General features: G+C 41.4%; 3 protein-coding genes across 7 annotated transcripts in view; 2 read left to right on the forward strand and 1 right to left on the reverse strand.

Moving 5' to 3' along the window:
- The window catches only part of LAPTM4B (lysosomal protein transmembrane 4 beta), a 59,262-nt gene extending 50,929 nt beyond the window's left edge, over positions 1-8,333 (forward strand). Inside the window, exon 7 of the mRNA XM_059864264.1 lies at positions 6,283-8,333. Within this exon, the coding sequence (XP_059720247.1) occupies positions 6,283-6,357 (75 nt within the window). The 3' untranslated portion in view covers positions 6,358-8,333. The remainder of the gene's footprint in view (positions 1-6,282) is intronic.
- Positions 8,334-21,991: 13,658 nt separating this feature from the next.
- LOC132327189 (proline-rich protein HaeIII subfamily 1-like) lies at positions 21,992-22,615 on the reverse strand. The gene has a single exon (XM_059846148.1). It carries the CDS (start codon positions 22,613-22,615, stop codon positions 21,992-21,994), a length of 624 nt encoding a protein of 207 aa, XP_059702131.1.
- The window catches only part of MATN2 (matrilin 2), a 68,507-nt gene continuing 67,571 nt past the window's right edge, over positions 22,061-22,996 (forward strand). For all 5 annotated transcript variants that reach the window (XM_059864276.1, XM_059864309.1, XM_059864285.1 and 2 more), the window contains exon 1: positions 22,061-22,164. The gene's annotated coding sequence lies outside the window, so the exon portion shown is untranslated. The remainder of the gene's footprint in view (positions 22,165-22,996) is intronic.

Here is a 22,996-nt window from a genome sequence, read left to right on the forward strand (position 1 = left end):
CTGGATGCTGCTTCACTGCAGCTGAACATGCTTTAGGTTGCAGTTAATGGCTCCTCAAAGCACCACAGCTGTGGGAGGAAATTCCACTGCTCTTGGCTGGGTAAATGACAGGACAGCAGGGAAGTAAACTTGAAATTAGTAAATGTGATTGCATACCATTAAACCCTCTCCAGAGCACACAGTGGTGTCAGATTGGTGCAAGCTGGCTGTTGGTCATGGCTGGAATCACTGAGATGAAATGAACCCAAAGCAGAGGGCTGGTGCAATTAGGCATGTGCTGCTTAAAACCTCTTCTTTCAGTTCAGTTGTCTCTGAACCTGATGCATCAGCCTTGTGCTGTATCAGGGAGAAAACGTACTCTGCATTAGGAAAGGCATGTGGTGACTGTATTTCAGCACTGCATTCAGCACTGGCTCTGGCATATTCTTCCCATCTGTCTAACACTATTCACACTGTGCTTACTCTCCCTCCTCTTTTTAATAAACAGAGAATACAGCCTGAGCCTGCTGACACTTGGTATTTGACCTGGGGCTCCTTTTGCCCTCTCTTCTTTTCCTCCCTGCATACTCACATTGGCCTTCCCTAAGGATTTAGGTGACTAAAGTGTAAAGGTCACTTCTGCAGAAGAATTATGTGCATCACATACAGAGCTGTGGTGAAGAGCTTGGGATAAACATTTTCAGGCATAGGCTAAAATTTCTGCAAATACATATTTAGTTTGTAAATATTTCCACAATTTAGCACCTGTCTCATACAGTCATATCCAAGTCTCTTCCAAGGGAGTTTTGACTCTGTCTTGATGTTTCCAACATCTTTTAAGACATAACAAATAATACACCTGTTTTACAAATGTGAGATCCTTCTGAGGCAAAGTTAAACAATTTGTCAGAGATCCAAACAATAGCTATAGGACCAGGAGAGGACCAGGAGTAAATTGCAGTTATAATGACCCTAATTCCACACAATTATTTATTGTCACCTGTGCCTGTCATCTGTGTGATGTAACGTGAAGTCCTTCAGCATAAAGCAAAGGTGTTTTTACTGAAAAGCTGAAGTTTGAGACATTGTGAATGCTCACTCTAACCATCAGTACTTATCATAGACCTTTTTAACCTATAGCCTTTTTTTGGCATTTAAGAAGGTGTTGGATAAAAGTATAATAGAGCTGTGTGTGTTTCTAACAAGACATTAAATAAGGTTTTTTGTCATGGGAACTCCCAAATGTTTAATGCAGCAGCCAAACAGAATGCTGTTCAAACTCAAAGATTCTTTGCAGCAACAGTACCCTTCCATCCAGTGGAGAATACAAATGGCTGTTGGAAAAAGCAATCCAAAGCTCTCTGGAGACACATACAGATTTTTGTTGAGTTCAGTGAGGTTTGGGTGAGAATGCAGAAATAATCAATTGATGAAATATTTTGTTCTACTCCTACAGAACTGAGCACATTTTCTCCTTTAGAAAGAGGAGATCTAAGAGCTTGAGTTCAAACAGGAATCACTGCAGCAATATGAGAAAACTTATACATGTGCTGAAGAAAGAACATTTTCTCCTGAAAGTTCAAGTAAATGTGGAATCAGCAGCAAAAATGATTATTGGAATAATGCAATATGCCCCCAAAGCAGGCAAACAAAGAAAGAAACAAACAAAGCACTGTTGGGACAAGATTAGCTACAAACTGTTTGAATATACAAGTATTTACCTGTGTTTCTTCTCAGATATATTTCTAAGCAATGCCTTCAAAAAACTTATTCTCCAAAACCAGATTAACCAGGATGTAAAAAATATTAAATGACACATGCTTATATTAACTGAATATGTTATAGCCATTGGCAAACTTTGTTGGTAATTATTTCTTTCAGAGAAGGTCATCCTGTATCATGTGCTTTATAATAGAGATGCTTATGTAATACAATTAACCAAACTGCTCAGATGACACCAGCTAAGTCAGGAACAGGATTTCTTATGGGTCAGTTATGGATTGCTTCTGCATATTATACAAGACTGCTTATCACAAAATGCTTAAATGCTATTGGGAATGAAGCCAAGCACTCAACATTCCCTGTCCCACTTGAGCATAGGGCTACATAGCCCCAGTTTCCCTCCCTCCCTTCCCAAGTGAAAACCTTATATCTGGAGCGTTCATATGGCAGATTGGAGCTGTGGGTTTGAACCCTCTTGCTTTGAGACCCCTAGAGCTCTGATTTCAGAGTCTCTCTGTGATGCTTTTACACCAGACTGTTGTACAAACAGTGAGTAATGTTACATCTGGCTGCATTTTAAAGGATGGTGTTGAAATGACAATTGCTTCTTAAATAAAACTAATGCAGTTATAGGCTTGTGAAAGAAGTCAGGAGCTTCTGTAGGCATGCTATAGGACTGAACTCTGCAACTGTTTAATCTTCCAAACTTGCTTGCTGATCTATTGAAAAAAAGCCAGAATATCTTCATATACGAATCACTAAGTGCCAAAAAATGGGTGTCCTTCATAATTTTTATAGTAACTTGTGAGTGACAATCTCAAACACTCTGCAAACATGATTCCCACAGCACTCAGGCAACTAACATACATTTTTCTCAATTCACAACAAAGAAACAAAGAAATGCAAAAATGCCTGGGAAACAAAATGCGTCGGTTGTCTGAGTGGAGATTCTGCCTTGGGGTACCATGTACCTAAAATATGCACATATTTTTTGTACTTTGTCAATTAATTTAGACTGTATCCATTCTAATCAGATTCACAGATAAGACTGAATAGGGAGTTTCTATTTTTCCAGTTTCTGAATTCATCCTTTGGCTTGGTGACTGGCTTCCATTTTCTGTCTCTGGAGAGCATAATTTACTGCCTGAATATCTATGCTGATTTATATTCACAGCACTTAGCTGCTTCCATTAGCCATCATATAAGGCTTTCAGTTAGGCTTGAAGGACCATTATGGATGGATGGATGGATGGATGGATGGATGGATGGATGGATGGATGGATGGATGGATGGTTAAGAGCAGATAGTGGAAAGACATAACCACCTGTGGATCCAGTGACAAGATTTGACTGTTGTAATTTTGATGTCTGTGGTCAAAATAATGGTTACAGCTGCATTCCATTGAGGTTGGGGACCCACAAACCAAAAAGCTTGTTAGGTTATGTACCTGCAATTTAGCAGACGAGAATCTGGATCCCTTCCAGAGAGGGGTTTCTTTGTGTCTGATGCAACACTGTGGAGCACACAGAGTTTTCTGATGGAGAGTTCCCAAATAGAGTCAGGGGGTGTTTGGGGTCCTTGGTGGCCCACAGTCCTCTCTAGGAACATGACCACTGTTTGACCCTGCTTCTGCACTTATGCTGTGTGTTATGTGGTCACCACAGAACAGGAAAATTGGCCCCAGAAAGGGACTGCCCTACCCTTGTATGGTCCCACCTTTCCAGGAATGTTCTGTTCCAACTTGCCCACTTGAATGGCCATTAGTGTTTGAGGCATAGCAATGCTTTATCTCCTTGCTGTCTGTCACAGCACGTGTCACAGTTGAGATGGCCATGATACACAGAGTGTCACCATACAGCTTCAGAAGGCTTTAAGCATCCACCCCCACAGAGTAACAGCATATCACTTCAGAAGGCTGCAAGCATCTGCCCTTCTTGTTCTTTAGCTCAACCTTTTATGTTCTTCATCTTAGATGCATTGCCCCTGTGTGCCCTCTGTTCCCTTTGGGGATTGCTCACTGCCCCTGGGCACTCCATGTCTCATTACTTTCAATGCTGCTCACCTGCTTTTCACAGCTGTAGCCCATGGGGGATGAGGCTCTGCCTCAGCCCCAGTTGACCACAAACTGTGTACCTACAGCTGTCCACACTTCTATGGGCATTGCTCTCTCCTCTCTCTTCTTGTTTAACTGTTGGTAAGTGAGAAAGTATCTTCTGAGGGCCCTTAGGGCCATTGACCCATATATGAGGTTTGGGTCTGCAGAACAAAAAAGAGTGCTTACCTCCCAAAATGTAAAAGCCTCACCAGGAAGCTCTTTTCCTACCAGACAGATTTTGTTTCATACAAGAGTGAAGGGAGGGAATGGAGAAGTTCACTCATATCATTAATTCTCCAGGCCAGGAGACCTAATGGAAATAACAGCAACCTCAATGCTGAAGTAATAATATTGATGTATACACAGTAGTCTTAGGACACATGGATTTAAAAGAGGGTCAGAGCATAGAAAGAGGTCTCATCCATTATTTATCAGCTGGAATATGGTCAGCTCTTTATATGACATCACCTGCTGTCACTTCTTGTCACACCTGATGAAACAGACTCTGAGCCTAAAAGAAGTGGATCACAGTTGGGATTTAGCATTACAAAAGTGCAGTAAGACAGCTAAATCTTCACAGAGGGAACTTCATTCATTTTCAGAGTAATCTCCAGGTCAGACTTAATTACTAATTATATTGTGTCATAACAAACTAATGAACATGTTTCAGTATATTTGAGAAACTTTTTTTAATAACATGAAGATTTTACTAGAAATCCTGTTATTAAACTAGTGATCAGTGCTAGGGAGGGGATTTCATCTGTAGTGCTTTTCACAGTTAACATGGTGATTTACTGAGTTTATGTTACAAAATATATTTATGATTTTTATCATAATATGTATTTGAAATTCTAAATGTTGTCCTAATTTCACTAGATAAATAGTCATAAGATGCTTGCAGCCTTTAAAGGTGATATAATTTATTAAATGCTTTTCAAATACAAGGGTTTTTAGATTGTGTAGTGCATAAAATACTGCATTTGCAAGCTCAAACATTTGGTATTTATGAAGAGCAATGGCTCTTACAATTTTCTTTTCTAAGTAATGAAACTTTTCTGATTAAGGGCTGAGGATGCCAAGGTAGCCATTCTGTAATCTTAACAACATGCACAGATGTACTTGAACACATGGTCATCAATGCATGTTTGTAAACTCACATGAGTATAATGTGAATCACACTTGGAACTATCCCACAAAAGTCTGTTCCAAAGTCTATTTAAATCTACAGAACAATTCCTACTGATTTTGTATGTTGTGGTTGAGGTTCAAAAGGAATGATCATGGATGCTTCTTTGCAGAAGGCAGGTTATCAACTTCTATAAGAATTGGTGAAATCCTCTCATGGCAGAAGTCCCTATGGATATTCCCTTTATACATTTAGACAATCAGCTTTACATGCTTTAATGACCAAGAAGCAATGCTGATAAATCTGGAAATTCCATTATGAATAATGTATCATCAGCTGCATAAAGTATCTCAGCCAGTGCACTTCAGTGACATTCTTACTTGTTATTGGGATATTTTAGGAAATGTACACTCATTCTTCATTCAGACATCTATTTTATCCTCAGTCCCTGCTGGGGTTCACAGACCAACTCCTCCTTTGTCTTTTCACACGCAAGCTAACTAATGTCAGTGCAGGTGCCATTAAAAATTGCTTGTTTAGGCATTATTGCCTAAACAAGTAGGAATCTTGGTTCCAATTTCTCTGCTCTGTGTGGCCTGAACTTGCATCTCCCGTGTCCTAGAAAGCTGCCTGGATTCCAGTGAATGGGGTTGATATATGACTAAACCTGTCCTAATTTCTAATTGCTATCAGATGTTTGAAGGATTCACTGAAATGCTTCTGGGAGTATAGATCTTCCTTCTCATGGCTGAGTACTCCAGAAAAATAAAACTGGAGATTTATTTAGACATTGGGTAATTTGTTCTCCATTTACCTTCTTTTTCCCCACTCCAAAAGAATTATTAGTTATTCCAGGGAGGGCTCAGAAGGAGAGGTTTTCAGGGCTGTTCTCACTCTGGCAGTCTGAGCACTCCTCCAGGAGACAAGGTTTAGCACTCTTGACAGAGGAGAGCTGCAGAAGAAGCAGCCACCATCACTGCCAGATTGAACAAATTCAGGTACAAGCAGTGAACGGATGAAATCAAGCTGTTACTTGAAGTCAAGGGGTTACTATGAAATGAGAGGAAATCTGTTTTCTTTCATAATTAAAGCAGTGTACACATTGAAAAGGAGAAACTTCAAGCTAATGTTATTTCTTTTCCTAACTCTTCTGCTCCTGCTTAATAATTTACTCTTTTTTGGTTTTGGAGTTTGTCTTGGGATTTTTTTTTTGTTGGTTTGGTTGGGGTTTTTTGGTGTTGTTTTGGGATTTGTTTGGTTAATTGGTTGGTTATGGACAAGGTCTTAGGGGTTTTCTTTTCTGTAAATTTTATCATCTGACTTCTTTTTCAAAAATAAAAACTTTTTTCCTTTCCTGCAGGTGCTGTTACCACCATATGATGATCCTGTGAATGGAGCTGCTAAAGAGCCACCACCACCTTATGTGTCAGCATAAGTGAGAGTGCTGTGTCCCTAGGGAGGATAGCTTTACTTTACAGACATTGAAGCAATAGTTTGATAATTTCACTTCCAGGATATAACCTCTGTGGGTTACACTTTGCTGTTTTTGCTGACATATTGAAACCTAAATTGTATGACTCATATTCTGTAGATAGTTTTAATAATTTGCTGCAACTACAGTAGTGTTTCAGAAACTAGTGAGCTAGTTTCAGAATAATTCTGGGTAGCACTAGGGTTACAGTAGTCACTGAATAGCTTTTTCCACCATATCTGACATACAGTGCTAGAGAACGTAGAAGAACTTTGCATTCTCCATCAGGTTCAGAGTGTAACTTACATTTTTTTAATTTGTAAAACTTCCAAAGCATTCAAAATATGTTTCTCAGATGCCCACATTCAACTTCAGAATACAGACCAAGTCAAAAAAAGTGACATTCCAGTTCATTGCTCTTCTGCAAGTATTTTTGAAGTTACTATGCTGTGAGTGATGATGATGGTTGCCAGAAGAAGAATTAGTCTTATGCACTGTTCTCATCAACTTGGCTTATGGGAAACATATTCAATTGGGAAGGATAAGTATGGGAAATGAGAATAGACAAAACACTATGTGTAACAAGCCAGAACCTGTAGTCTACACGGACTCACTTTATCCCAGCCTGAAACCATTCTAATGCTTTAAAAAAAAAAAAAAAAGTCAGCAAATTCTGATTACTTTCTTTTCCCACCTACCCACCGTCTTCCTCGCCACTAACTTCACAAATAGTATTTTGAGGTCACAAAATCCCTGCTTTAAAGTCCCACGATTAGGTGACAAAGCTGTGTCTTTCACACTCAACATGCAAATGTTTTCTCATCGGAATGTGCCTGTAAATATCGCAGTGTTCTGAGTGTAAACCAAATTATACAGATTCTAAGATACATGTTCCCAACCTGTAGGGAACTTAAGCATGTAATTTCCTTGAGCATCAGCAGATATGTTTTATCTGTTTCTCATATACATCAATGTGAGGGTATAGATTCCTTTTATGACTGAAGTGGTTGTACTGAGAATCTTTCTCATGGGACTCATCCACCCATGAATGTTTGTGTGAGGTATTTATTTCTTCTCTAGAGAAGTGCCTCCTGCACGTAACTTTTTGTTTTGATGAAGTTTCTACTTTTAATTGAAAAGAAACATGAAAAGGGAATATAATGTGTGTCTCTACCTCTCCTTGTTTCCCTCTGCATTGTCTCCTCTGCATTTGGGGTGATTGTACAGGCTGAAGCTCAACTGGTGCCATTGCACAGCACCCCGGGTAAAGGGCAGTGCAGAGCTGAGTCACACTTTGGAGGGGCACCAGAAGACACCAAGGTGCCACCTCTCCTGTGGCTGGGCTGGCATGGGAGTCCACATCCTCCTGAGGAGGACACCTGTCCTCACCCTTAGTGCATTGACTCCATTCTGCCGACTGAAGAAATGTGGAACTTTTCCTGGCTTTTTCTGGAAAAGAGCTTTCCAGGGGAACACAGGACCAACAAATTCTTTTCACAGAGATTGCAACTGTGAGCTGTTCTTGCAGAAACCAGGGAAGGAAAGGACAGACTCCTTCTCCCTGTATTTCCCACACCCCTGGCAAAAGGCAGGTCCCCATCTGCTTGTTGAAATTTTAGTTCATGGTTTATCTACTCTTAGATCAGGCTAAGCAATGCATTTGAATGAACCAATCCTGAAATCCATCCACTGATCTTTGTCACAGTCCTATTTTTTTCCTTTCTGAATAATGCCATCTACTATCATTACAGGTATCTTTGGGAATTAATCTGAATTGGGGGTTGTGCTGGCTGGCTGGGCTTCTGAGCTTCATTTTCTTTCATTCTTGACAGATTTGTAAAGGATATTAAGCAGTCATCTGTTTGAGAAAAGCTGGTTGTAAATACATTGCATCTGTGTATACAAACTTCTCTACAATAAAAGAGATTGTTTCCTCAAGACTATGGAAATAATTTTTTTATTGTCTTCCAAGCACAAACATACATAAATTCCTGTCCAATCAGTCTGTCACCATAGAATTTTCTCTGTAGAGGACTAAACGATAGTTTTTTAGTCCACTCACCAGTCAATTAATCATCTTTCCCATCCTACTGTATAAATGGAGGAGAGGACGGTAAATTCTATAATTTATTGCACAGTAAGACCAAAAGATAATTCAAAGTTTTAGTTCATTGTCCAAAACCACAGGCAATTTTTTTTCAGGTCTGATGTAGTGTGTAATACAGAACAGGGCTAAACTGAGCTACACTGAAAGCTGGGACTTATTTTGTCCACACCATAATAGGGATAATGTGCTAATGCACATGAAATTTCCTAAGACTTTAAGTTGTCTCACTAAGGAATCAAGACTTCCTCACACACTCCATGCATGCATAAATGTGAGTACAGTGTGTCCTGCCAGAACTCCCCTTGGATTTGGTCCAATTTGAGTTAAAGAGGGCAGGAAGGTTGTGGTATGAAATCCATGACATTCTTGCACACAGAGTAAATAGCTGGGTAGGAGGTAACAGATAATGTAATATAAGATTAGTTCTGGTGACATATCAGAGAATCCCCATGAGAGATGGTTTCCACTCCTAAACAAAAATGAGATTCTAGGGGTTACATGAAGAGACATAAACTCCAGCTGAAGGGTTTTTATCCTCAGGTGCTGAATTCATTCTCCATTTCCATGTATAATTCTGGGGAATTTACATCACAGCTTCTCTGTAATTCATTTTTTTATAGTCATCTGTGACACAGCCTATTAAAAAGCTGGCTTCTTAAGTTTCTGTGTTTTTGGAGCTATTTACTCCTACCAGTTTGTTCCAATATTCCTTGCATTTTTTCCTTTCTCACAGATATTATAACATCTGTTTACTCAAATTGTCTCCTGGTTGTGTATCTGAAACTCTAATATAGCTGATTTTTATTAATAATTTTTAGCAACTTAGGAGTGGAAAGTAAATACTTTGAGGAAATGTTGACGTGAACATCATAAATACAAGGCCAAAACCAGCAAACAGGAATCTAAACTTTGATAGTACCAGAAATACAAGTAGATCTTTTGCTGAAATATCTTCTGGGTTTTTGGTTGGTTTTTTAGGTTTTTTGGGGGGGTTTGGGGTGTTTTTTTGTTTGTTTGTTTGGGATTTTGTTGTTGTTTTTAATGTGTGCTACAAGACATTGCAGGCTTCACAAATCCTACACATGCTAAGGCACAAATCCAACTTTTCTCATATGTGCCTGATGCTTTTATTCCCGAATGAACAATGCAGCAATGCAGCTTTCCTTCATTCTACACTCATCCATGCATCATATTGGAGAAAGCAACAAGGAATTTGTAGTGGTGACCCAACAGTGTGGCACTCATGCTTGTAAGTACATGAAGTTTTCTAAAACAATTGCTAATGACCATAATTTTAGGTGTTGTTCTGTCTGTACTTTGGGAAAATCTCTGGTTGGTAAAAACAATCCAGTCTTGATATGTTAGCAAAGGCCACGTCGAATCGATACACAGCCAGATAAAATCTTGGCAAGGAAGCAGAGCAAATGATAACCAGTCAACAAGTTCCAAACAAGTTCCAAATTCTTTCAAATTAGGGCATTTCTCACCACTACCCTGTTGGCTAGGGATACCATGGACAGTTTTAAAAATTGCTCCTAATAACAAGTCTGTGCTTGGAATGTGCAAAATGAAAGACTTGGCTACTGCTAAGGGCAGAAGGGAAAAAAAGGATCAGGAACATGAACAGAACATGTGAGGGCAACATTCATGTACATCTTTTAAACAGCACAGAAACAAGGTTCACTGCTGCAATATTGGTTGACTTATGTGCCCTTTCTTTCTCCTCTGTTGTGGTCAGGAGGAAATATAATTGCTCATGTAACCTCTTATATTAGCTGTTAGAGAAGCTCTGTTCCAGAATTCTATCACTGAAGGGGATGATACCTTTGTCTTACTTGCTTTAATGCAAGGAAATCTACAGATTAATATTTCTAAACCAAAAGGAGTATTGGTTAAATGCCTGCCCAACTGTCTAGTCAAACAGATGACTCTAAACTGCTCCTCTGGAGCTGTTTTACCCTTAGAGACTTCTTAGATGTTCTCTCCATAGAGACTGCTCTCCTTAGATGCTGCTTCTCTGGAGCCAGGTTGTATCTTTCCCATTTACCAACCTCTAGTAGCTGTAGAAACTGCAGTCAAATACCACAAAAAAGCATTTCTTGCAAATTCACTATGGAGATGTTTCAACACTCTCTCAGTTCCCAGCTCTGAGAATCCAAAACAGCAGCTATAGCTATCTAAAGGGAGGCTTGGCTCTGATAAATCAGGATTAGTGTTCTTTCAGAGAAAAACTCTGGTATTTGTAAATGATGTCTCCACGCCCATGGGTTTGACCTGGAATCGTTCTGCACTGTGGCCAGTTTTTCAGCTGAATAGCTCAGCAGGGTGTGGAATACAGATCTGTGACCTTCTGCCTGCAGCCTGTGTCTACCTCCAGCAGAAGAGGATACTCTAGCGTTGGGAGTGAAAGCCTCATTGTCACCCAGCCAGCAGATACAAAGCTATTTCAAAGCAAAGAGGCAGCTCTACAGCTATACCCTGGACAATGAGCTACAACAGTAGTTTATTTTAGTGGAGAATCTTAGTGAAATTTAATGCAGTAAATTATTTTCTTTTTCTTCAGAGGAATTAACTCTCTTGTAGCTGAAACCAGGACACAGATTATTCAAAGGTTTCAGACAGGAGAGTTTTTGGGAAATAATGAAATGTTTTCATTTGTAGCCAGAGCTGGACTTAACTAATTAGTCTGAGTGGAGGACACAGGGTCACTTGGAAAGCTGAATAAACAACAAGGAGATGAATCAGGCCTGCAGCAGGGCTGGCTACTTGGCTTACATGAGAAGCTTTGCTAGACAAAAGAGCTGTGAAGCTACTCTGAGGGAGGGAGCTGCAGCACTGCAGAGGCTCTGCAGGCATTTCAGAAGATTTCTGTTTGCTCTTTGAGGTCGACATGACCAGCAATAGCAGGGATGAGCCACATAAAGCTTTTTAGCTCAGAACCTGAGCTCTATCACAGTACCTGTGTACATACTAACTATAACTCTAACAGGCTTCTGTTTCATATAAACCTTCCCTAACTATGTAAATACTTCTAGTTTTTGAAAGGATTGGGGTTTTTTCAGATTTTTTTTTTTAAATGCAATATTGAATCTGTTTCTCTCTCCAAAACTCCCCATTTCAGGACCCTTCATGACAGTGGAGACATGCATGAAATTTGAGGTCCAACATGGGTAAACTTTTAGCATCAAATCTTCTGACCCCATTCAAGGCCAGGATGGGCAAGGTGCTCTTCAAATTTCAAATACAATCCTAATAAGATGAGATATATTCTACTTTATGGATGGAAGATATTTCAGCCTTCATTCTGTGCCAGAGGCAAGCACAAAACAGGCACTCTCTCTCTTATGGAGGGAGAAAAGGTGTCTGGATAGGCAAGCACTTTTATAGTTTTATTTTGTGTATCACCAGTACACCAGTTTAAGATCAACAGATGAAAAATAAATCAATGGGACACTCCAGGAGATTGATACTATTTATATGAATGTGGTCATTCTTGGCAATATCAGATACACTCACCTGGGGCAGCAAGGACAATGAAAGTAAAACAACAAAGGCAAGAGCTGGCAATTAGTTAAAAATATTTATCTTTTGGGAATTTATAAAGTCTTCTGCCCATTAAATCATTAGAAAAATGGGATGAGTTTTTTTCTTGCGTTGCACTAGAGCAGAGGATGAAATTAGCTTTGTCAGTTGGACAGAACAGCTTAAATTTCCTACTATTGTGTGATCCTGCAGCTTTGCTTCTCATTAAAAAAAACAGCTAAAGAAGTTCAAAAGGCGCCTAAAAACAGAATATTTGATCCACTAGTTTTGGGTGTTTTTTCTTTAAAAAAATTTTAACTTTGCTTATTTTTTAATGCAAATATTTTCCTTTTAAATACATAGATATTAGTCACAGCATCTGTGGCCATATGTTCATCTAGAACTGACTGGTTTTTGTTTCAAATGTATATTTTCTTTGTGGTTTTTTATCTTGTGAATTGTCAGCAAAAAAGCCCAAAGCACAACATAATATATTGTTACCTTTTGGTTACTTATTCCTCTCTGCAATTCAATTTTTCAGCTGGGATAAAAAGTCCTGACATAGTAATTTGGACAGATAAGTTTCAAATAAAGGTAATGTATCACTACACTCAACAGACAGCGTGTAAGCACTCCAGGGGTCTAGAAAAGTAGCCCCTGTTTAAAAAGGGAAGCTCAGAAAAACTCCTTTGTCAACTGTTGCACTCCTATTAGCACCAAGCAACAGAAAATGCATGGTTCCATAATTGCCACTGTGCAGGTGTAGAGCAGCACCATTTAGATGTGAGCTGCCTTAGCTGTGGCTCTTGTACAAGAGGCTGCACCAGCAGCACAGTCCCAGTTGAGCTCAGACCAGTTCATTTTACATACCCAGCCTGAGGATGAGCTAAAAAATGGGGTGTCTAAGAAAAAAGGGAGGTAGATGTTTGAGGAAACAAACAAACATCTACCAAACAGCTTTGTCTCAGTGGCCTGAGAGCAGGTAGAGTCACAAGCTGGGAAAGTTTTAGGATGTGATCTCTGGTTGTATTCATGGTGTCCACATGCACCCAAAACAGAATGTCTTTCCTGGCCATGAGCTAGGTCCATACTTCACATTCCTTCTGCTTGCTCCCTTTTCAGTTATAAATCACCTCTGGGGCAATGCTTTTCTGAAATGGAGGCTGAATAGATCTACTACATTTCCTTTGCCTCAAAAAAACCCCACAACAGGTTGGATGAGCACATCCTAATGTTGAGAAACTAATTCTGTATTTTTCACCTGTTCACATTTTGAAACATCTGTAATTTTTTTTTTTTTTTTACTTTGAATTTTGTTCTGAAGTGTTTAGTATTACTTGGATCAGAATTGAAGCTGAGATGGCTGAGCTGAGATTGTACAAATCATGATGGTCTGAGTTATTCAGTGCTTTTTAATTTGATATACCTGTGCTGGGATGGAAATTGTCTCCTCCCCTTCATGTGAATTTCACATTCATGTGAATGTGTTCATGTCTCCCTTGTTTGTAGTTGCTGCAGCTCTCAATCATTATCCTGCCTTTGTCTGTGTTGACTGTAATAAAATATTTATAGTATAGCCAAGTCTTTATCATTCCATAGACAAACAGAAGCAAGACAGATTTCTCAAGAACTTAGATAAAATTTTTGTTAGTTTTTATTGCAAACAGGAAAAAATGAGATCTTACTAAAATTTAGTTTTAAATAAATAAATAAATTTAAATGGTTGTTAGTGCAATAAAAACTCTTTGACTTTTGCCAGTGGAGGAATTCAACTTCTTATTTATTGACATGCAAGGTTTGAAATGCTTATAAACAACATCATAATGTTGTTGTACTATTAACTGTCTTTTTTAGTCTACAGAGAGATCAATCATAGTTTTTAAATCACTTAAAATGTTTGTATCTGACAGCCTTATGATTGGAAATGTAGAATGTATGTGTAATACTAGGTCATAGGCTTTATAAACCTCACTGTACTGCAATTAATCAAGAAGAATCTGCAATGCCTTTGCAAATTTGAGTCTATCAGTGGAAGTATCAGTCTTAATTGTTTAATTAGAAGAGACACCCTTTCCTGGGTCCACTGCTGACTGAAATCAAACTGTCTCAGTTGAATCCTGAAGTGCTAGGTCAGCAGATGTTTGGTATCTGAAAAAAAAGAATGCAAGTTCCTGCTAGTCACAGTGAGTTTTCTTGAATTTCTACAATATATTGAAAGCAAAACTTTATCAGTCTTTTCTTTTTCTACTATTCTTCCTAAAAAAAGACAAGACTTTCATTTTTTCTTTTCATTTTTTTTGCCTAGACATCTACTGTGGTTCAAACTACTGTCATGTAAAGCAGGCATGTTACAGCTGGTCAGTAAAACTGACCAACCATTAGTGGTCATTTTTCAATTACAATATGATTCTCCAATTTTTATCACTTAAAAATAACTTAAAAGATAAGGCTATAGGGTTCAAGGCTAAATCTAATCTGTTTTCCTGAAGAAGTAAGGAGATACTTTTCTCTCCTCATCCATCTAAAAACATCATCCTTTTGCTACCTCCACAGGTTCTACTTTGGATGTGTACTCCACTTTTTTCTTTGCTGTTTCGAGCATCTCTTCCTACAGCTAGCCACCTGCTTGACACTTACATGATTCTAATTTGTACACGGTACATTATATCACCTCTAAAGGGAAATGAAGAGACAGATATCTTGCAAACCCATACCGTTTTCTTGTATGAATCCTCTGCCTTCAGTTGTCATTTTCTATAATTCCAGGAACATGCTGCTGGTTAAAAACAAATTCAGTAAAGACTCAAACACAGATGTAATGAAAAGTGTTTATTTCTCACTTGTGGTAAAAAGGACTATCCTGAGTGTTATTGATAGATCAATGGTACGTGAGTTGCACAGTTCTGTTCAAAATTCATGGTTTGTAAACTTCATTATATACATATAAAAACAGGGGAACTGAAACAGATCAAAGGATTTGAAGGAGCATGAATATGTAAAGAGCTTTCACATCTCTCCCACACTTCCGTGGTCGTGTTGCTGTGTTTTATTGTCAGATGTTTGAGGATTAGAATCTTGACGAGATGTACTTGAATCAAAGACTTATTTCACATTCTTAACATAAATAAAAAAGGCAAGTAACTCCCTGGTGTGCATGGCTGGACATGCAGCCTCAGGCCCCTTTTGCCTTGCTGTCTCTGTCCCACTGCAGACTTCCATCTTTCTGGGTGCCATGGATAGCAGCTGAGGTCAGACACAGGGACTCAGTGAAATGGATAGAAGGCACAATTTTGATTGTTGAGGCCCACATATTGCAATTAACTAAGTTCTTCCTACTGAAATTCTCTTGGAAACTCCATTTGACTCTTCAAAATGTTTTGGAACAAGAAAATCAGAACTCATGCAGATGGTGACTGAAAAACAAGCATTTGCCTTATACATCGGTTACATATCGTCTTAATTTTCTTCAGAACTATGTGGCAGCTTATGATTACCATCCAGCCTGGATAATGTTTACTGTGAAAAAAATTTGATATACAAAGAGGCAGGACTCAATGAAGTTATACACTGTTGGTAAAATACATACTGAATTCACCTGCAGACAGCACTCACCTGCTTTATCTAGCTGAAAAATTGTCCTGGGATTGCTACTCTGCCGAGTATATTCACAGGTTTTACTTCTGCTATAACTGTGAACATGTGAGCAGGAAAACTGCATTTTCAGCATTTCCCTTGGTAATTTAAGCCATGCCATGCTTAAATTCAACTCTCCTCCAGAATCCAAGACAATGTTTTCTTACTCAGTTCTGGGACAAAATTGATATCACACACACAAGAAGCCCAACTTAGATCTTACAACATGATCCAGAAAGCATGCAAATTGCTAGCACTGAATTAGTCCTTCACAAGGAAGAATATTCTAAATGTAACAATATCTTTGGATTCTTAGGTCTGTCTGGATCTTAAATGGAATAACAAGGTTCTTCATGAATCTTATGTAACATCTGTGTGGTGCTCAAAATAAGCACCCAAATATCATCTGAACTACAACTCTGGCAGAATTTAGGCAGTATGGCTCTTGATCTAATGGTGTTCATACAGAATTATATAGATCAAAGAATAAAAAATTTATATCAACTCAGATGCCCAGCAGCTAAAGGGTAACCAGTCCATTCAGATCCCTGAGGATTTTTGTGGCAACATTTGCAGCAGAAATACCTGCCTGATCTGTCTTTGCTGTGGCTTCTGGCTTCAGATTTCCTCTGATTTCCACTTTAGTGATGATATTACTACTTTAACAAGAGACTCTCTTGCTTCACATATCAACAGGAGTGTGGTAGTTAAACTCATAAGTACTTCTTTAAAAGAAAAAGTTAAAACAAAAAGTACAAATAACGAATGCTGCCTGGCTCTGCATGTCTCAGATGAAATATGTTCTGTTAAAAGGCCATTATGATAATTTATTAATATACATTATATATGTATTATATACATCATAGGTATTAATATACATAATAGATGTGTACATATGTATGTACATATACAAAAGCTTTGGCGTTGGTTAAATGTTGTATATTGGAAGTATGTTTTGTTTTGGTGTGGTACAGCTGTGATGCTGAGCCACAGTTAAGTCTGGCTCATGAACCATCTTGAGGAGATAACAGGAAGCACCAAACCCTGCACTGTTAGATTTAAAAGAGATTACTCACAATCTTCAAATTAAGTATACGTTCAGAGGTTTTGGTGTTTTTTATTTAAAAATCATAATCTTAAAAAATATTTGACTCCTGAAAGCTTGGACCTGCAATGCCTAGGTTTGTGGAAATTGCTCTAGAAACTTGGTCCTTCATGAAGTTCATAATGAAATGTTAATCCCTTTGTTGCCAATCCTTTTCTAACACCCCAAAGACAACGAGTCTGGTTTTGGCTGCCGGGGCTGTGCAGAGGACCTTGGGAGCCACAGAGGGTTGGCAGGTCTGTGTAGCTCTCTGTGAGAGCTTGTGCTGGTCACCCTGTGCTCGCTCTCAGGCACTCTTCCAGGACAGATGCTCCAAGCCTCTGTGCAAATAGCAGTTAGCAGCAGCCAAGTCACACCTGCACCTCAGACTGTCCTGCAAAAAACACTAGGAGCCAGCTTTGCTTTTGGTGAGGTGTAAATTTCTGTTGGTTTGTGCTCATTGTAATGTACACAGAGCACACAGGGGAACTCAGGCAACCAAACAGCTGCAGGGAGCTGGGCACTAGCCTGCTCAACCTTGTACAAACTGGTGTCTTTCTCCATACCAGATCCCTCTGGGCCAAGGCAGGAGGTGAATGCCCAGCTCCACAGTTGCAGAAAATGTGGTCTGCAATGCAGAACTGCAGGCACCAAGGGAGCAGTGAAACTGAGCAAGTTGAAGGTTGTGCAACCATTGAATATGCTCTCTAGGCATCCCTTTTGGAAGTAAAATACAAGATCTTTTTTGAGTCTTCAGTATACAAAAAGACAAAGAATTACCCCAAACTGGTTATTTTCTGCATTAATTTATGGATTGCCTTACAATAGCAGTTCTTTATTAGTCAAAATATTGCAAAAGAGAAAAAAATTTCCCTTACAAAATGTTTTAAAATATGAAGAACAGAGATGTAGATAAACCAACCTGTTTCTGATTTTTCTGTCTGCAGGTTTCTATCATTAACTGCTATTACATTTCTGTTGGCTGCATTGAAGACACATTTTATTGAAGTTTTGTCCTTTATATACTTTCTTATATGGTGTCCTTAAGTCACCTCCTAAATCTGAGTTATTAAAGGCATTGCATTTCCTGCGTTTTTCACTGGATGGCATATTTTCCAGTTCTCTAATGGTTCTTTCAGTTCTTTGCTATCCCACTCCAAGATTTTTTAAATATTCTGCTTGAATTCAGAGCTTTAAGGTGTAGCCAAAATAGAATATGTTTTCTTTAATGTTGTGGATAAAGAATTTAAAGCACTATGGAGTGAAAAATTTATCCTTGCAGAGTTTGTCTTGAAACACACTGACTTAATAAGTATTCTTTGCTCACATACAGCTGAGACTTTTCTGTTTTGCAATCTCTTTCATATGTGCAAAGCTGTTGCTGAGGCATTATAGCTCCCTAGTCAAAATATTGTGTTATGTCAGTGCCTAAGAAATGTCCAAGTGTATAATGTTTACACTCAACCTCATATTGATCCTTTCATACCCCATTAAAAAGAAAGAAAAAGGGATATTTTGACAAAATCTGTTTCCCTAAGCAGTCCTGTGTTCTATTACCAATTTAGTGAGTAATGCACTGAATGACAGTATTATAGAAAAATTTAGGTAGGAAGTGACCCAAAAAATGCCCAAGGATGATGTCCAGCATCTCTAAGTTATAGCCTCATATGATGAATTTTCTGTTTTACCTGAAGACAAGGAACTTTACCTTAGGAACTCTCCAAAATATGATTTTTTTAGTACAATCACTGGTGGTGGTGGTGGTGGCAGCATTTGCCAATATTTTGGCTCTGCACCAATCGCTGTGTTTTAAAAGACTGAAGAGGAAGACAACTTTGAAAAAGCAGCTGTAGTGAAAGGATGGATGATTAAAGGCTTCTTGAAAATACAACTAGATAGTAGTAGATATGATAATGTAGGTACAGAATAGCTTAATTTAATGTGTACCTGGTAATGGTGGGAAAAAAAAATCAACTCTCTCTGCCCCTAAATATCTGGGAAATCCATTCAAATGTAAGATGATATTTCACAGGAAAATGCATAAAAACAAAACTGCAGTAAAAAAAAAAAGGTATGAGATAGTAGAGAAGATCTGTAGTAATCTTGATATGGTTTGTAGCTAAGTTAAACCTGGTTAGGTAGTGAAAGGATACTTCTAATTCTGCCACTGAATCCAATCCAAAGGAAAACTTTCACTCACATTTAGATAAATAAAATATTTTTCTTCAAAAGATGGAAAAATCAATCAATCATCTACTTTGATATCTACAATAAGTACAATTAGGAATGCTAGTTGGAAGCAAAAAAAAAAAAAAAGGAGAATTGATAGAACTAGAAGAGAGATGAAATACCATAGTATAAAATCACAGAATTACTGAATCATCAAGGTTGGAAGAGACCCTCATGATCATGTATTAGAGAGGATTAATCCACTGGCAAACCGGTGCAGCTGCATATGTAAACTGAACACAAAGGTGACCATCAGCCAACAGTGATGCTGTGGCCACTGGAAATGATAATGAAATCCTGACCACATCAGGAGAAGTGGAGAGGGCTTGCATGGTGTATCGCGTTTAGTTTTGCCACACACCCTCTCAGGAGCCACATACACAGCAAGAACTTGCTGAGAGAAACAAGAGTGAAAGCTGAAAAAGAAAATTATTGCTATCACTAAATGCCCTAGGCAAGCCTTGGAGAACAAAAGGAGTTCTTTAGGTTTAAAGACAATGTTGATACTAGGAAACAAATACAAAATTGCCATAAATACTTTCAGACTGGAAATTAGTAGGAAGTATCTAACTACCATGAAGGTCTGTCACAGCCCTCTAACAGCAGGAGGAAAATCAATTCACTGCTGTTTTACTTAAAGCACCTGCTTATAATGTAAAACCTACTTTCTGAAATGTGGTTTTTGTATTAAGTGATTGCCTGTGATAACTTAGAAGCAGCCTACATCACTTCTTCCAGACAGAGAGTAATCCTTCCAGGCACTAAGAGAAGACAGGAAAGGAACAAGTAGACTCAAAGTCTCAGGTATCTAGTTGGCAATCTTCATGAAGCTTAAGAATTGCCTGATTTTTTTTTTTTTTTGCCAGATTTTTGATTCTTTGCATATCAAAGCATGGCTTGATAGAAGCCTCCAGCTTTTTCTTACTTAACATCTTCCAGTCTTCCTCTACCCGTTGTATCAAATGTTGACAGACTGAACAAAGGCTCTCTCAAATCCAAAAGAAGTCACACGATGGGAGTGGAGGACAGAAGCTCATCATTTGAGAAAGGACAAGCAGCAATGAGACTGGGGCTTTGAAATGTGGGGATTACACAGTACTTCTGGTGTGGTATAAATAAATACCAAAGTCAAATAAAGTCAAATAATAATCTCCTATCTTCTATGCTGTCTCTTATGAAACAAAGACATGCTTTGTGCTGACTTGCTGCCATCATCCTTTCCTCCAATCTCCCACTGGGATACCTTCCATGTGCTCAACCTGCCAAGAGGAACAGGCTGCACCAGCTCTGGGAAGAGCTCTAGTGATGGGCTCTCTTATGTAGAAACCGGAGCTAAAGCCACCAGAGCTACTCTACATGATTTTGTCATGACAATATTTTCTCCTGACTTTTGTCTTCCCCTGGCAACTCAGCTGACGCCTCAAGCCACAGCACAGGGAAATGGAAGTATGGTTTCTGTATTTTCAGACAGCAAAGCATTAATTAGGATGTGACTGGGGCCTCATCCTATACTACATTACAAGGATGAAACAGAATGGGAGAATTGTTCTGCCCTTGGCCCTGCTGGGTTTGCTATAATGTCTATCACTGCTCAGTTGAAGTTTTATTTTTTCCCTTTTCTCTGGCTACAGGAAAGGTTCAGGAGCCAGTGCTCAGAATTAAAGATAAGGTGAATTCAACCACTTTCAGTTTTAGATTTGCTTGTTATCTGTATGCTTCCTTTTAGAGATTAGATTTTGTACACCCACATTGCAGGCATCACTTACAAAATTACATAAAGTAGCTCTGCTGATTGCCAGAGTTACTCCTTATTCCAGCAACTCTGAGGGGTAAAAGTCTCCTCTGTCAGACTCCTCTGACACCTGATGTACTGCAATTGGCATGGCTTGGCGATTTGTCTTTCCTGTTGGACAGTGACAGTGAGTCCGGCTCACCTCTGCCATTTAAACGGCTTTCACTGGGTTTTGTTTGTCTGTTTGTTTGTTTGCCAGGAAACAGAAATCACAATTGCTTGGGAACAAAGCAGGAAATTTAGTTTTTCTTCTCCATACATAATACCTTATGTGTTGATATAAACCCCACACTTAGTTTTTCCACCTGGACTACTGACCGCGCCGCTGCTGTGTCAGCTAAGAAACGACGGTCCCTGCCACTTGGCCAACTTATTTCACTCTTCCCTCAGCGTTTTCCCCGACGGAGACTCCCACCGGCTCGCCGCGGTGGCAGACACCGCATGAATCACCAGGGACTGTTTGCCTTGGCCCGCGGGTCCTGCCCGCGGGGAATGGGATTTCCATTAGGTTTCCCTTGGTCGGCTTCCCTGGAAGGCTGCGGCCCGGGGAGCACGGCGCTGGCCGGGGAAGGATGCGCTGAGCCGTCACACAGAAACCACACGGCTTTTCCCTAGCAGGACCCTACAGCCCCCTCCGGGAGAGCCCGCTCGGCCGGAGCAGGCGCTGCTCCTGGGGCGGCGGGAGCTCCCCTCGCCGCCCGCCACAGCGCAGGGAGGAGCCAGCAGCGGCGCCGAGGTGCGCGGGGCGGCGAGGCCGGGCCGGGGCCACCGCGGCCGGGAGCCCAGGGGGGCCGGCAGCCCCTGTCCCTGACGGGGCTGGCGGGAGGGAGCGGGTCCCGCGTTCTGGTCCCTCAGGACCAAGGGGGAACGCCTGGCGCCGACAGCCCGTGTCCCGCAAGAGCCGTCGATTCCCTCTCTTTCCTCCCGGCAGGCGTGAGAGAGCGGCAAAACTGTCCGGGTCCCATACACGAGGCAGGCGGTAGGCAGCGGGAGAACAGCCCGCGGAGAACAGCGGGACCGCGTCCCTCACACGGGACGGGCGGGAAGGGCAGGTCGTGCCCCTTAGGGGCGTAGGAGTGAAGAACCGCGTCCCTGACGGCAGAGGCAGATGAGGAGAGAGGAACGCAGCTCTGCGCGGCTCCTTCCGCGGCCTCCCGGCGCCGCGCCAGCTCTGGAGGTCTGGGGAGGGCAGCCGGTGTCTCCATAGAGCGACTCCCCGCTTGCCCTCCCCTCAGTGCCGAGCTGGGCTCCTGCCGCCGGGGACGGGGCTGGCGGGAGGCGGTGGCTCCCGGGGGGCGGGCGGGGGAGCGCCGTCCGGGGCCGCGCCGAGGGGAGGAGGCTCTGCGCTCGCTCCCGGCCGCCGCCGCTGCCGCGCCGAGCGGAGCGGCCCCGCCAGCCCCTCAGGTAAGCGCGGCTCTGCCGCCTGCCCTGCCCCGCCTCGTCTCTCCTGTCCCGCCCGCCAGGCGGGTCCGCGGCGCTCCGCCCGGGGACACCGCACCCCGCCGCGTCCCGCGCCGCCCGGCGGGGCTCGGCATCGCTGCCATCCCGAGTCTCTGCTCTGCCGGCGGCCCCCCCCGCCCCAGGGCCCCGGCTCGGCGGAGGAACGGCCCTGCCCCGGGGGCCCTCCGGGTGGGGGGCGGCCGGGAAGGCCCCGCGGGCGGCGGGGGCTGCAGCGCGGGCGGCGGGGGCCCGGCGGGGAGCGGGAGGCCGAGGCGAGGGGCCGCGGCGGCGTCTGGGGCTGAGTTGGATGTTCGCTTGCTGGGTCCCGCTGGTGCGGTTTGCTGCTCGTGGTGCAGCCCGCAGGAGAAGGGTTTCCCTTTCCTTTGCACTGCGTGGGTCTGAGCAAACTCTTCATTTATCCTCGCCGTACATGCCGCAGTAACTCATTTAACAGTATCTGCTGTAAGGAAACACCCCCGGTGGATTGTAAGATCAGTGTAGCATCGGAACCGAACTTTGCTTAGAAACGTGTTCTAGAGTAGCCTGCAGGTGTCTTTACCAGTTTGCAGCAGCGCGGGCTGCGGCTTCTCCCCGTGCCAGGGAGCAGCCCACAGGTAGCTCTGTGCTGCAGGGGTCACCTGGATCGTGCAGGGCTTCCTGAGAGCCCTGCGTTTGCTGGAGGTGGAAGGAGTGAGGGACGGTTTGCTGAATGTAATATACTTACCCTGGAAACTCTACTGAGAGGGTGCTCATTAATCTGGCAAAAATTATCATGGCATCTTTAATGACCATGTCT

This window comes from Haemorhous mexicanus, chromosome 1, assembly GCF_027477595.1.
Source record: "Haemorhous mexicanus isolate bHaeMex1 chromosome 1, bHaeMex1.pri, whole genome shotgun sequence".
Lineage (NCBI taxonomy): Eukaryota > Metazoa > Chordata > Aves > Passeriformes > Fringillidae > Haemorhous > Haemorhous mexicanus.